This window comes from Helianthus annuus, chromosome 13 (genome assembly GCF_002127325.2).
Source record: "Helianthus annuus cultivar XRQ/B chromosome 13, HanXRQr2.0-SUNRISE, whole genome shotgun sequence".
NCBI lineage: Eukaryota > Viridiplantae > Streptophyta > Magnoliopsida > Asterales > Asteraceae > Helianthus > Helianthus annuus.
Genome location: NC_035445.2, coordinates 110,614,193 through 110,626,714, shown reverse-complemented (window position 1 = coordinate 110,626,714; position 12,522 = coordinate 110,614,193). Strand labels below are relative to the sequence as shown.

General features: G+C 34.8%; 1 protein-coding gene and 1 pseudogene across 1 annotated transcript; one reads left to right on the top strand and one right to left on the bottom strand.

Moving 5' to 3' along the window:
• Positions 1-1,089: 1,089 nt before the first annotated feature.
• Positions 1,090-2,448, bottom strand: LOC110901490 (annotated as a pseudogene).
• Positions 2,449-6,231: 3,783 nt separating this feature from the next.
• On the top strand, positions 6,232-8,970 carry LOC110898979 (small ubiquitin-related modifier 1). Its single transcript, XM_022145838.2, has 3 exons — positions 6,232-6,461; positions 8,412-8,561; positions 8,655-8,970. Exons 1-3 carry the CDS (start codon positions 6,378-6,380, stop codon positions 8,733-8,735), a joined length of 315 nt encoding a protein of 104 aa, XP_022001530.1. The 5' UTR covers positions 6,232-6,377; the 3' UTR covers positions 8,736-8,970.
• The last annotated feature ends 3,552 nt before the right edge of the window (positions 8,971-12,522 follow it).

Sequence of the window (12,522 nt, the reverse complement as noted above, 5' to 3'; positions counted from 1 at the left end):
TGTGTAATATGATAAATTACGGGTTGTGTTGGATAAATTTCAACATGTGTAGGGTAAATTTCGAAAGGTGTAGGGTAACTTTTGATGTGTGTAGTAAAAAAAAACATTAGTGTGAAGGATGATAGTTTTTATGACTAATTAGTCAAAGATGATAATAAATGAGATAAATGAAAAACTATTTAATATTTTACAATTATACCCTTTGTTCTTTTTCTTCTCAATTAAATTTTCTTCTCAAATGAACCTTCGCATGTTATATATATATATATATATATATATATATATATATATATATATAAAATAATCATTTGAAATTATGTTATAGGTTTGAATGTATAAAATTTTATATGTATCCTACGTAAAATAAATTTTAGTTTACATTATATACATATATAAATATATAAAATGTATAAACATTATTTAACTGTATTATAATGTATATGTATACTTCAATGAAAATAAAATTGTAATACATTTAAAATACTTATGTATTATCCTATATTAATAATGAAAGCCAATGAATAGTAATTATTATAATAGTATATATAGTTCTTTTAGTACTTTTATGGTTTTAATATTAAAATAATAATAACTATTATTATTATTATTATTGGTATTATTATAACTATATTTTCTTTTTCATTTTATTTATATTAAAGTTGGTTCTTATGGAGCAAATTGGTTATAAATTATAAGGTGTTTTATTTCTGTAGGGAAAGTTTAGTTAGTTTCAGCTATAACAAAATGTGAATAAAGTAGATATATAACTTAAACTAGGATATATGTTTAAAACTTATATAAACTTTAGTATTTACAATGTATGTTTGTGTATATCTATATATGTTTACATTTTTTATAACATGAATTTGAATATAATATATATATATATATATATATATATATATATATATATGTTACATATATTTAGAGTTAAATGCTTGGTTGGTCCCTGTGGTTTGCAAAAATTTCAAACTTGGTCCTAGTGGTTTACTAATTACACGCGTGGTCCTAAAAGTTGTCAAAAATGAACTCGGTTGGTCACCTGACCTAACCTCTGTTAAATTTCTCAGTTAACTATATGTTAAATGACTATATAACCCTTGAACAATTAAAAGAAATAAAAAACCAATAAAGAAGACTCCTCTTCTTCCCCCTCTCTTTAAAAATTAAAATCCACCAGGCCACCATCTCCACCTTCAATCCATCACCACCACCTCCACCTCCACCGTCACCTTTAACCCAGCCATGATCACTGGCGTTAGCGTTTTCTGAATAAGATTTAAACGTCTGCACACGGCCGTTAATGTCGTCGGAATATGACGTAAACCTCATTGTGGGAACATTGACGTCTTGTGCATAAGCGGTGAAATCACCGGTGCCGCCGGTGGCTTTAGTGCCGTAAGTGTTGAAACTTTGGTCCTGCACGTTGGTGTTACGTGCGTAGGTTGAAAACTTATCCCCATGGCCCACTGAGTTACCTGAATACCGGTGGAACGCGTTAAGAGCCTCATTACCATCATTCGAATAATTTTTAAACGAATCGGATCCGCCCACCTGGGCCCTACCTCCGAGAAACATAACAGGTTTCCGGCGGAGCAGAACGACGGGAGATTGGTGGAAAGCGCGTTCTGGTCGCCGACAAGTTTGGAAAACGCCGCCGACTGTACGGCGGTCATCGGCGATGCTTTCTCGATTAAAAACGATGGTTTGGGTAAATCGTTCGAGATCTGTTTGTTCCAGTATCAGATTAGATACGCCTTTGGGGTAAACGGGTCTTTCGCCGCTCCGGCAACCAGGAAAACCTACAAAATCAAACATTATGGTTAAGTGATGAACAAATTAACAAGTGGGTATTGAAATTGCAGATGAATACAATGTGGGGGTTGGTTGAATATTGGAAATACTTACATTGATCGATGAGAAGATGAGAATCAAGATAGGTGTGAGTGTGAGTGTGTGTGTGAGGTTATTGAATAAGATGAGTCCTTTTTATTGGTTTTTTATTTCTTTTAATTGTTCAAGGGTAATATAGTCATTTCACATATAGTTAACTGAGAAATTTAACAGAGGTTAGGTCAGGGGACCAACCGAGTTCATTTTTGACAACTATTGGGACCACGCGTGTAATTAGTAAACCACTAGGACTAAGTTTGAAATTTTTGCAAACCACAAGGACCAACCAAGTATTTAACTCATATATTTATGTATAATTTTTAGTTTACATGAAATTCAGATAGTTTTATTTATATTATTATACTTATATATTAGTATTATATCATTTTTTTCTAATATATAATTACTTAAAATAGTGAATTGTTACATCAGTTATAACTGTTATAACTAAATATTTTTTAAGCCTTACTTGTATGATTATGATTAGCCATAATAATATTTCACTGTTATAAGTGAAATACCTTCACTATTTACAAAATCTTCCATTTGATTCATTACCAGTATATTGTTATAACTCAAGGAACAGTTTACAAAGTTATTATAACTAGAAAATTGACCCGCGCGCGTTGCGCCGCGGCCAACGAATTTGACATATTATTGATCAGATTCACATTTATATTGTGTTAAAGATGTTTTTGTCGATTAAGTTTGTATTGCCATCTTATACAAATAAGTAATACACCAAATAAGCTCAATACAATTAATGGTATCATAATTACTACATTACATGACTTGTATCCGTATAAATAACCTATCGTATTAAGCCCCGCGCGTTGCCGCGGGTGCGTAAAACCGTAACAAATAACACCAATGCCACACTATAGCCAACGACCACTAACATTGAAGTTGCGGCATCTTAATGTGGAGAAATTAGACCGACATATAAAACATAGAAAATAATAACTAACTCGATTGAGGACTCGCGCGTTGTGATGAACTTATTAAACGGGAAAAAAATAGACAACGTAAATACACTGAACCACACACGTACATTGCGCCATATTAACTCACAAAATTTAGAACGTAGTGTATAACAAAACGTAAAATCGTTGAACCACACACATACATTGCTCGCAAAATTTAGAACTAAACGTAAAACGAAAATTTTTGCAAAATATGAAAAACATAGGGGATCAAAGTTGAAAGTAAAAAAGTTGTGAAGTTAAATTGGAAAAACTAAAAACTTTTGGGTTAAAACTATAAAATCAAATTCTTTTGGGTTTAATGTGAAAATCATACATTTTTTTTTGAAAAACCCCCAAAACATGGGGTACAACACCTATTGCCTTAATTTGTTGTTAAATTATATTATGTAAATATAATTATAAATATTAGTATAATAATCTTTTGAACACATATAAAAATGTTTATATATATGAGAAATAGTATTTATAAAATAAAATGATAGACCATAAAGTGTAAATCCTAATAGAGAAGTGTCTGCATAGTTAAAATATAATACATCTGCCTAGGTAGCCTATGGGTACATTTAATTATATTGGTCACTCATACTGTGAACTCAGAATTTGTAAAAGTAACATAAAAGTCATAACGTAAATATTAAGATTTATTTATACAGAATAACATATAAGTTATAACATTAATTTCCTAACATAATGTTCAAGTTTAGGTATTAAAAGAACACCTACATAGCTTAAACCAGTGGCTCTGATACCACCTTCTCTCACAACCCCAACCCCACACTGGGAGCGGGAGTCGTGAACCAGTCAAGTGGTACCAGTGTTTATTAATTACGCAACGGAATTTTTTTTTTCCAACAGGGTCATAGTTAGGAAATAATTTCAGAGTTTGTAAAACACCAAACTTTTAATATTAAACAATGGGCTAAAACCCGTATTTCATTCAAATGTTTTTATAGGGATAAAATAAAATATAAATTTCTTCTTTTATTTAGGTATTTATAGCTACTTTATTTAAGCCTTCAGTGCTCCATAGCTGGCATCTAATAGCTTCACATCAAGTTACCTGAAACGCGTTTTGAAAACATTTTATCAGCAAGAAATGCTGGCGAGTACATTCCATTTTATAAAAATAAATTGTTATAACTTTACAGCATCAAGAGTTTTTACATTTGTTTATATCTAACAATTTCTAAACAGTATTGCTGCTACTGGGGCATAATTCCCCCGTGCTTGTGGTCATGCTACTATTGGCTAACTTCTTGTCCAATAGTAACAAGTGTCAAGTAATGTATACAAAACCCCACATACCGATAGTAATTGCAGAATACAAAACTTAATCACTGTAAGTTTAACTAATAAACATTTATGGTTTTGTAAAGCATTGTAAATAAAATGGCTCACAATAATGTGAGAAAGAAAGAATGACTCACTTTATAAACTTAGGTTTTACTATAGGCTTCCTTGTGATATTTTCTGATGATTTTCTTGAGTTCCTATTAAAAATATATAATGCACGCGTGTTAGTATAATAACCCAATTCAACTTTATCAATACGTCAAGAGATCAGAACCCTAACATAGTTTACAAAGCATAACCTTTATCAGGCGCCGCCTTGACATCCGTTGCTGGGTTCAAGATCGATCGGATAGGGTATCGAATAAGTGATCAGGGGTTAAAACAGTTACAACGGGGCAGAGCTTCGTAGTATTTTGGGGTATTATAACAGAGAGTCTTGGAGAGAAAGAAAAGAAGTGATCGAGTTGGAATGTCCCGAGACTGCTCAATTTATAGCTGCAATCAGACCCCGTTGCGTCGCGCGACGAGAAAACCTAATCACCATCGCGTAGCGCAACGGCACTAGCTAGGTTTTAGGTGTGATTAGTCACCACCCTAGACCTGCCACGTGGCTGCCAAGTGTCTCCGGTGAAAACAGAGGAGTCGCGTTGCGTGACGATGATCTATGTATGCCATCGCGTAGCGCGACGAGACAAAAATCAGATTTTTCTTGTTTGTCGTGCTAGGTCTCGTTGTACGTGTTTGGAGTCTCGGTTATGATTCTTTGTGGTGCTTTAGAGTATTGTTACAAAAACCAAGGTAATGTGTTACACTTTTCTTTCTCCTCTCCCATCTAACACAAAAATGTGAAAGCTGCATTGTTACATTAAAATCTCGCTGTAAAATGTAACATGTTGCGCATTACAAAATAAAAACTTCGTTAATTATAAGTTCTCTTCATATAATCTAAAAAACTACCATAAAAAACAATAAAAGAAATGTAACAAGCAATAGTGGATCGGACATGACTTCACTTCACATTCTCGTAACACTTGTAACACTTAGTTTACGATCCACTTTAGCTTTTTGTACTCATTTTTACTGAATTAATAGCAAGAATAGCGGTAAACGACCTTCAAGTCGACGCCCGACATTTTATGCCGGAGATCATCATTGATCAAGGACTTTCCTTGTAAAAACCCAAGTGTCACATTACATTACCGTATTATTTTCTGCATTATCTCGAAAAGCACACTACCTCTTTTTCAAATTTGATCATTTAATTGCTTTGATAATTTTTAACCAAAAACAACATTTTGAGTTGCTTTGCTGTCAAAATTCCATGTGACGATAAAATCAAGTTAAGATCATGAACCCTGCTTTTTTGTTCGTTTTATGAATTTGAATTTAGTTTGGGTCACTAACTCACTTTAACGAGCTTACTTATATGTTAAATGGATCTAACTACTTGCATGTTCATCATATAAACTCTGCAAAATGCAGAAACTAGTTTTAAAGTAAATCATCAAACAAAACTAAAACAAGCTAGTTTGTAAATTTGTCAGAAGAAGTATAGATGAGTGCCAATAACCCAAACACAAACTAACAAAAAGAAATATGAGTGCAAATGCATAGTATTTTACTCCCTATATATTATCTTCTTAATTTCCCTATAGATAATTCTTAGATCTTAAATTTAATTATGATTGAGGTTTTGGGATCGAATTATCCCCAGTTTGCTACCGTTGTTATTTAGCGTTTTTTTTTCTAAATTTAAAAGTTACTTCTTGCTGTGTTGATCAATCGCTTCATCGTTTCACAGATATGACACAATTATTCTGATAAGGTGTTGCGTAGACATATACAACAACGTATTTTTTCATGATTTTCAAATACCCCTCACGATGTGTTTTTTATCGCCATGTTCGTAATATGTTTATTTTTATTACGTACCCACTAGTATACTTTTTTGATAATACAAAATTATATCTTTTTTAAAATCAATCAAAATACATGGAGATTGAAAATGTGAACTTTTTTTTTTTTTTTTAAATCTAAGGTGAAAGTATGAATTTATGTAGGGTAAATATGAGCCGTTGGATCATCACGCACAAATCTCTGGCTTCCAAGTAGAAAAAGGGGCACACCCACCCACCCCATACTTCTGAACCATCAATCCAACCAACCATCCTTGCCGATTCAAACCACACCAATCGGCCGGAAAACATGTCAGGAGCCAACAACAACGAAGAAGACAAAAAGCCCGGTACCGGCGATGCTGCTCACATCAATCTCAAAGTCAAAGGCCAGGTTAGGGTTTCCTCTTTTTCTTATATTCTCCTCCATCAATCTGTTTCTAGGGTTTTTCTTTTCTATGTATTTGTGATTATTATTATTATTATTATTATTATTATTATTATTATTATTATTATTATTATTATTATTATTATTGTGGTTGCGCTACGGTTAGGGTTTTGTATTGTAAACAATAGATTATGCTTCTCTTTTTGTTTGTTTATGTTGTGTAATTTGATTGTTTTATATAGGCAAGTGTGGATATTTTTTGTTGCTTTTGAAGTGTATGAATGATTTGTTAGGGTTTTGAGGTTGAATGTGGATTATATATATTGTGTTACTGTATGAGATTATGGAGTTTATTTGATTTTAGTAGTTGGAGAGTGTTTTTGAGTCTAGATCTGAGTTGCAACATGTATGAGACTTTGTTAGAAGGGGTATGTAGGTTTAACGGGTATACTGAAGGAGATAGTGAAGCAGAAGAGAAGAAGTATGTAGTTAAAGGCGCAAAAGACGTACGCGCAGTTGCTCAGGCACGGTACAAATTAGGTGTGTTGAGTGCAACAAGGCGCAACAAGCGTTTGTTTCGGGAAAACCGGCTTGACTCATCTAAAACCAGTTTCAAAGAGTCTGAGTCCAGAGTTGTCAATAGCGAGTGTAGCGATTGCCTTGGTTTTAAATTGCGTGATGCGCTCCGATGCGTTTGGTCCAAAAATCTGATGCGTGATGCATAGTTGTTAAAAGCCATCGCCTCTTGCGTCTAGGCCCATTTTTCAGGCGAGGCGAGGCAGTTGCGCCTTAAGTCGAGGAAATTGCGCTTTAATTCTCCAGGTGATGGTTCAGATGCACATTCCGGCGAGATTCCTAGATTCCGGAGAGTTTTCGGCCAAATTTTCTAAATTTCGGCAAGATACTAGCCAGATCCGTACTTTTATCCACGGAAAACTACTTTTCTACACTAATACACTAATATTTTAAAACTTTTGGTACTAAATAAATGATATAAAGTGTTATATAATAGATTTTGTTTATTTTATTTAAAGAATAGTATTCTTTTTCTAATACATAATATACTTTTAATTTTTTTTCATTACGCGCTTTATTTTTCTCAGGCCCTTGCTTTTTTTGCGTTTTGCGCCTAGGCCCCAGGCGAGTCCTATGTGCCTTGAGTGCGCCTAGCGCCTTTAATAACTATGGCGTGATGCGAGCGCATCACGTATGCGAGGCGCTCTTTATAAAAAAATAATAAAAAAATATTTATACACAACAACTTATAAAAACATACTTAAACTAAAACAACTAACGTAATAAGAAGATACGAGTTGTGCTTTTTGGTTCAAACCAAGCATACAAAAATGTTTCTAGAACCGTAACAACTTATAAAAACATACATATGGGAAGAATCACGAGAGGAACCCTTATGTCAAGTTGTTGCCCCATATAATTGGACATACGTTATCACTGTTTGAGGGGAAACTGAGATGATTTAGTTTTAGATATCTTGATTGTACAAGTTGGAAGACCAAAGACCACATTGTATTAGAAGGAATATGTTAGTTAAGGAGGGTTAAATAGTTTAGCCGTTATTGTGACAAGTGATTTGAGGGAGTGTGAAGTTACACGAGGATAAGTGACTCTATAGCGTTCTTCGCGTAAGGTTTCATTGTTCAACTGTAAGATTTTTGTTCTACAAGTCCTAGCTAACTTTTCTTGAAAGTAGTTCTAAGGCTATAGGATCTTTGTTTTTATTTGCCTTAAATGACATTTCAAATGCATATTCACACCTTTGTGAAGTTTGTGAACAGGAAACGTTTTCAAATTAACAACTGTTCACTTTCTATGCCCTGCAGTCCTGCACATTACCGTATTTGTGATTTTGACATACGTGATGCATTTTGATATTATTTCCTTTTGGTTTGAAGTTGGAAGTTGCAACTGATGTGACACTGCTTGTTCTGTTCTCAGGATGGTAATGAAGTGTTCTTTAGGATCAAAAGAAGCACACAGCTGAAGAAGCTTATGAATGCTTACTGTGACCGACAATCTGTCGAGCTTAACTCTATTGCTTTTCTGTTTGATGGGCGTCGTCTTCGTGGGGAGCAGACTCCTGACGAGGTTCTCTCTCTCTCTCTCTCTCACACACACACACACACATAGTTGCACAAAAGATTCCAACTCCACTGCTGAATTTAACACGTTTTGCCGCAGCTGGAAATGGAAGAAGGCGATGAGATAGATGCAATGCTTCATCAAACAGGAGGTGGTACATCTGGCTCCCTCTGGATGTAGAATACTTGATGCTTCATGGTACGTGGTGTATAAACGCCAGTTGAACTTTGCTGATGCTGGCTGTCTTTCCAGTTTGAGTATTCTGTTGTCGAGGTTTATGATTTGTGTTTAAGGTTTAAACTCTTATCTAGGATTCTTTACCTTATTGTGTACTGTGTTAAAAATGGTAAATGCTATCGTGGTTGAAGTGTTCTCAACGGTTTAACACTAGTGAATCTGCGTATCTGTTTGTGCCTCGGTTGTGCTTTTATTTGAAAGATTATGCTATTTGTGTCTTTACTTGTGGCACAACCGTGTCCAGCGGGGCAGAGGAGGCCCTAGCTGAATTTTTGCGAATCGCTTAAATTTTTCTACAAATTATATCTTAAGAGGTGATAATTAAATTGGTTGTGCATAGTATCGAAAAATTGCAGGTCACATGTTTAATCAACTTAAATTCTCATCAGTTTTGTATATGAGGAAATTCTGACTTTAAACTTTAGTAATTTATGAGCTGATATATTTCACTCATTAAGCTTTGAATGTTCAATTTGTGGCAAAGCAAAATGGTAGAAGCTGGTGTGATTTATAATAAAAGGTTTTTTTTTTTTTTATTATTAAATAAAAGTCATGAGATGGGTTAAACGGGGTTGGGTTGAAATGAAGACTTGGGTTTTTTTGAGCAAATGGGTGAGGTTCGAAGTGGTAACTTAAGCTTTCTGTACAGTTTTTAGCCTTCTGTTTTTTGGTTTCTGGTGATCATGTAAGGTGTTTGGTCTAGTAACCCACTCGCCTATTGTACTGTACATTGTTCTGGTGATGAATGTGATGGAATTTGCTGTTCAAAAGAAAAAAAAAACATGGACTCTCATTAGTTTATAGGATTCATCAAACCAAAATGTTTATTAACCCTAAGCCTGACTTGAACCACAGCCCAACAACGCCTTGTAGCATCTTTGGCCCATCAGCATCTTTGGCCCATCAGCATCTTTGGCCCATCAAGCCACTAATCAGCTCCAAAGCCCAAAATGTGTATATTTTTAACATTTTCAACATGCCATTTGTTATTTTTTCAAAACATGCGATTGTTTTTTTTTACTCATGCGATTTTACCCCATCCAAAAAATCGCATGTTGTAAGTACAAAATTCGCATGTTATATATTCAAGCGTACGCAATGTATGTTAAGCCTAATTGTACAATACACTTTCTCTATATTGTATATTACTTGCAAAAATAAAAAAAAACAAAAATAAAAAATAAAAAAGGTAGGAGGCCCACTCTCTACACCCTTGCTTCATCCTTTAAGGGTTATCCTTCAAGATGTGTGACGTGGAGGATCATCCTTTGAGGATGAGGATCATACATTTGGTTCCAATTTTAACTAACAAGTAATACAACTGATCCTTGAAGTAGAAGAATGTAAACATTCGGTCCAACAACATCAAGATGTGAATCACACACCCATCATCTTTCTTTACTCATACATAATTACTGATTTGCATAATACTTAACGTGAATAGTACGGTACTCGTGTAATCCAAGGATGTGTAAATACGCCATCCAAACCGCTCGTTGCTCATTTGACGCTCACTCAGAAATTGTTCGGAAAATGCTCGTTCGATTTGAGGCTCGGTTATAAACGAGTCGCTCTGCTCGGTTCAGTTTGAAAATGAGCCCAGCATGAGCAAAGGTCCGCTCGGCTCGGCTCGAATTATTATTTTTTACTAGAATATATATACATATACACATACGTATATAAACACGTGTATACACATATATAAATTAGGGATATTGGATTTAAATAACTCCAACTTTCACCAATTGACCGATAACACTCCCAACTTTCGATTTGTACCACACCACTCGCAACTTCCAACTTATTGGGCGATATCACTCCAAAATTAACACAACACTAATCTAGTTTGCTGAAATCAGCTGACACGTCACCAAACTAGTGTCACATCATCAAAAAGCCACACCAGCTGCCCCGTCACAAAAAATCAAGTCAGATGCCACATCAACACACAAGTGCCACATCAGCAAAAAAACTAACTGGGCGGGGTTCAGTTAGTTTGAGAGTGCTATCGGCTAATAAGTTGAAAGTTAAGAGTGGTATGGTACAAATCGAATGTTGGGAGTGTTATCGGCCATTTGGTGAAAGTTGGGATTATTTAAATCCAATATCCCTATAAATTATACATATTTGTGTGTGTGTATATATATGTATACTAGGTTATCACCCGGATTGCTTCCCGGGCTCAAGAAAGTTATTTATATTAATTGGTAATGATTAATACATAATTAAAATCCTAGAAACAAATTGACATATTAATCTGTTGGCTATAAGCATACTTACTGTCTTCAATATTTTATTAATGATTATTTTGAAACATAAGGAAATAATAATGGATTTTGATAGACTGTTAGTAAACTGCAATTTAACCAAGAAAACAGATCCAAAGTATTTTTGAAGTACTTGAATTCATGCTCAAATTTAAAAAGTTGCAAAATGCCTATAAAGGCTATCTAGGGTCAATCTATTTTATGCTAAATATTGAAACCTACTCAACATAAACAACTAAAAAAAGATACATGCCAGAGTTGAATCGATTTAAATTATTGATCGGTTTCCTTAATAGATACCCATCGCTACTCATCCAGATTAGGCCTCAAAAGGTTGTATTTTATCAAATCTCCATCATCGGAATGTATATATAGACATACATAATCCGGCTTCCTGCAAAGAATTCGCGGTAACTTCATGAGTTTCTGACTGAAAATTCTTGCATTAAAATTTGTTACTTTCATCTTGTGAATCTTGACGCCATTTGAATCGGTTAACACTCCATTTGTGGCAAACGTGAAACCACCATTGTTCGACATCCAAGCTTGTAGAGCTCCTATTAAAAACCTGTAACAACTGCCACTAAAATCCATAATTAGGATGGTAATTAGCTATTAAGAAAACCCTAATTGAGAAACCCAAGTAATTCTGCACTAACCCTAAAATTTCCAGAACAATCAGAATCAGGATCAGGACCCCTAAAACTCAGGGGGGGCAAAACCCTAGTTACGATTATCTAAATAACTTGCTGGCCGTTTTGAATTTTACAATTTTATCAACTCAGCTAAGTTACTTAGACACGAAGCTATCTATAGAAAATAGGTGACCACTCGCGTAGCGCGACACCTATAGGGGTTACCCCTCGCGCTACGCTACAGGGACAAATTCACATAACATAGGTTACCACTCGCGTAGCGCGACGCGTATAGTGATACCCCTCGCGCTACGCGACGGTGTCAAATTTCAGGTATAAATAGAGGAGTCTGGGACTTGATTTCTAGCACAAAAACGACGAAGAAATTCGTTGTACACGCTGAGTTATAGCCAAAATACTACACAAACACACACTAATCTCGAAACGCTGCCGCAATCAGGGTAATAACTCGATCGCTATTACGATTCAACGTCCGACCGATTATAACTATCCAACGATAGTCCAGGTGCTGCTCAATTGAGCTTGTACTTTGATTATTCGTCGTGATTTCGACTTGAATATTAGAGTGCTGTTCGAATTCGGACTATGCTCTGTTATTCGTTGTGAATCCGATTGAATTATCGAGTATTGCACTGATTAATTGTTGTGAAGGTTTAATCTCGTGAATTGACGTAACTGCTGTATTAAGTTACCTACCTAGTGGTGTGCACTAGATTACAAAGCTAACTCAATAGGCTAAGCTCTACCTGTATAAATCTGCAATATATCAAGGCTTATCTGTAGACTAAACTTTGACCGTATGAATCT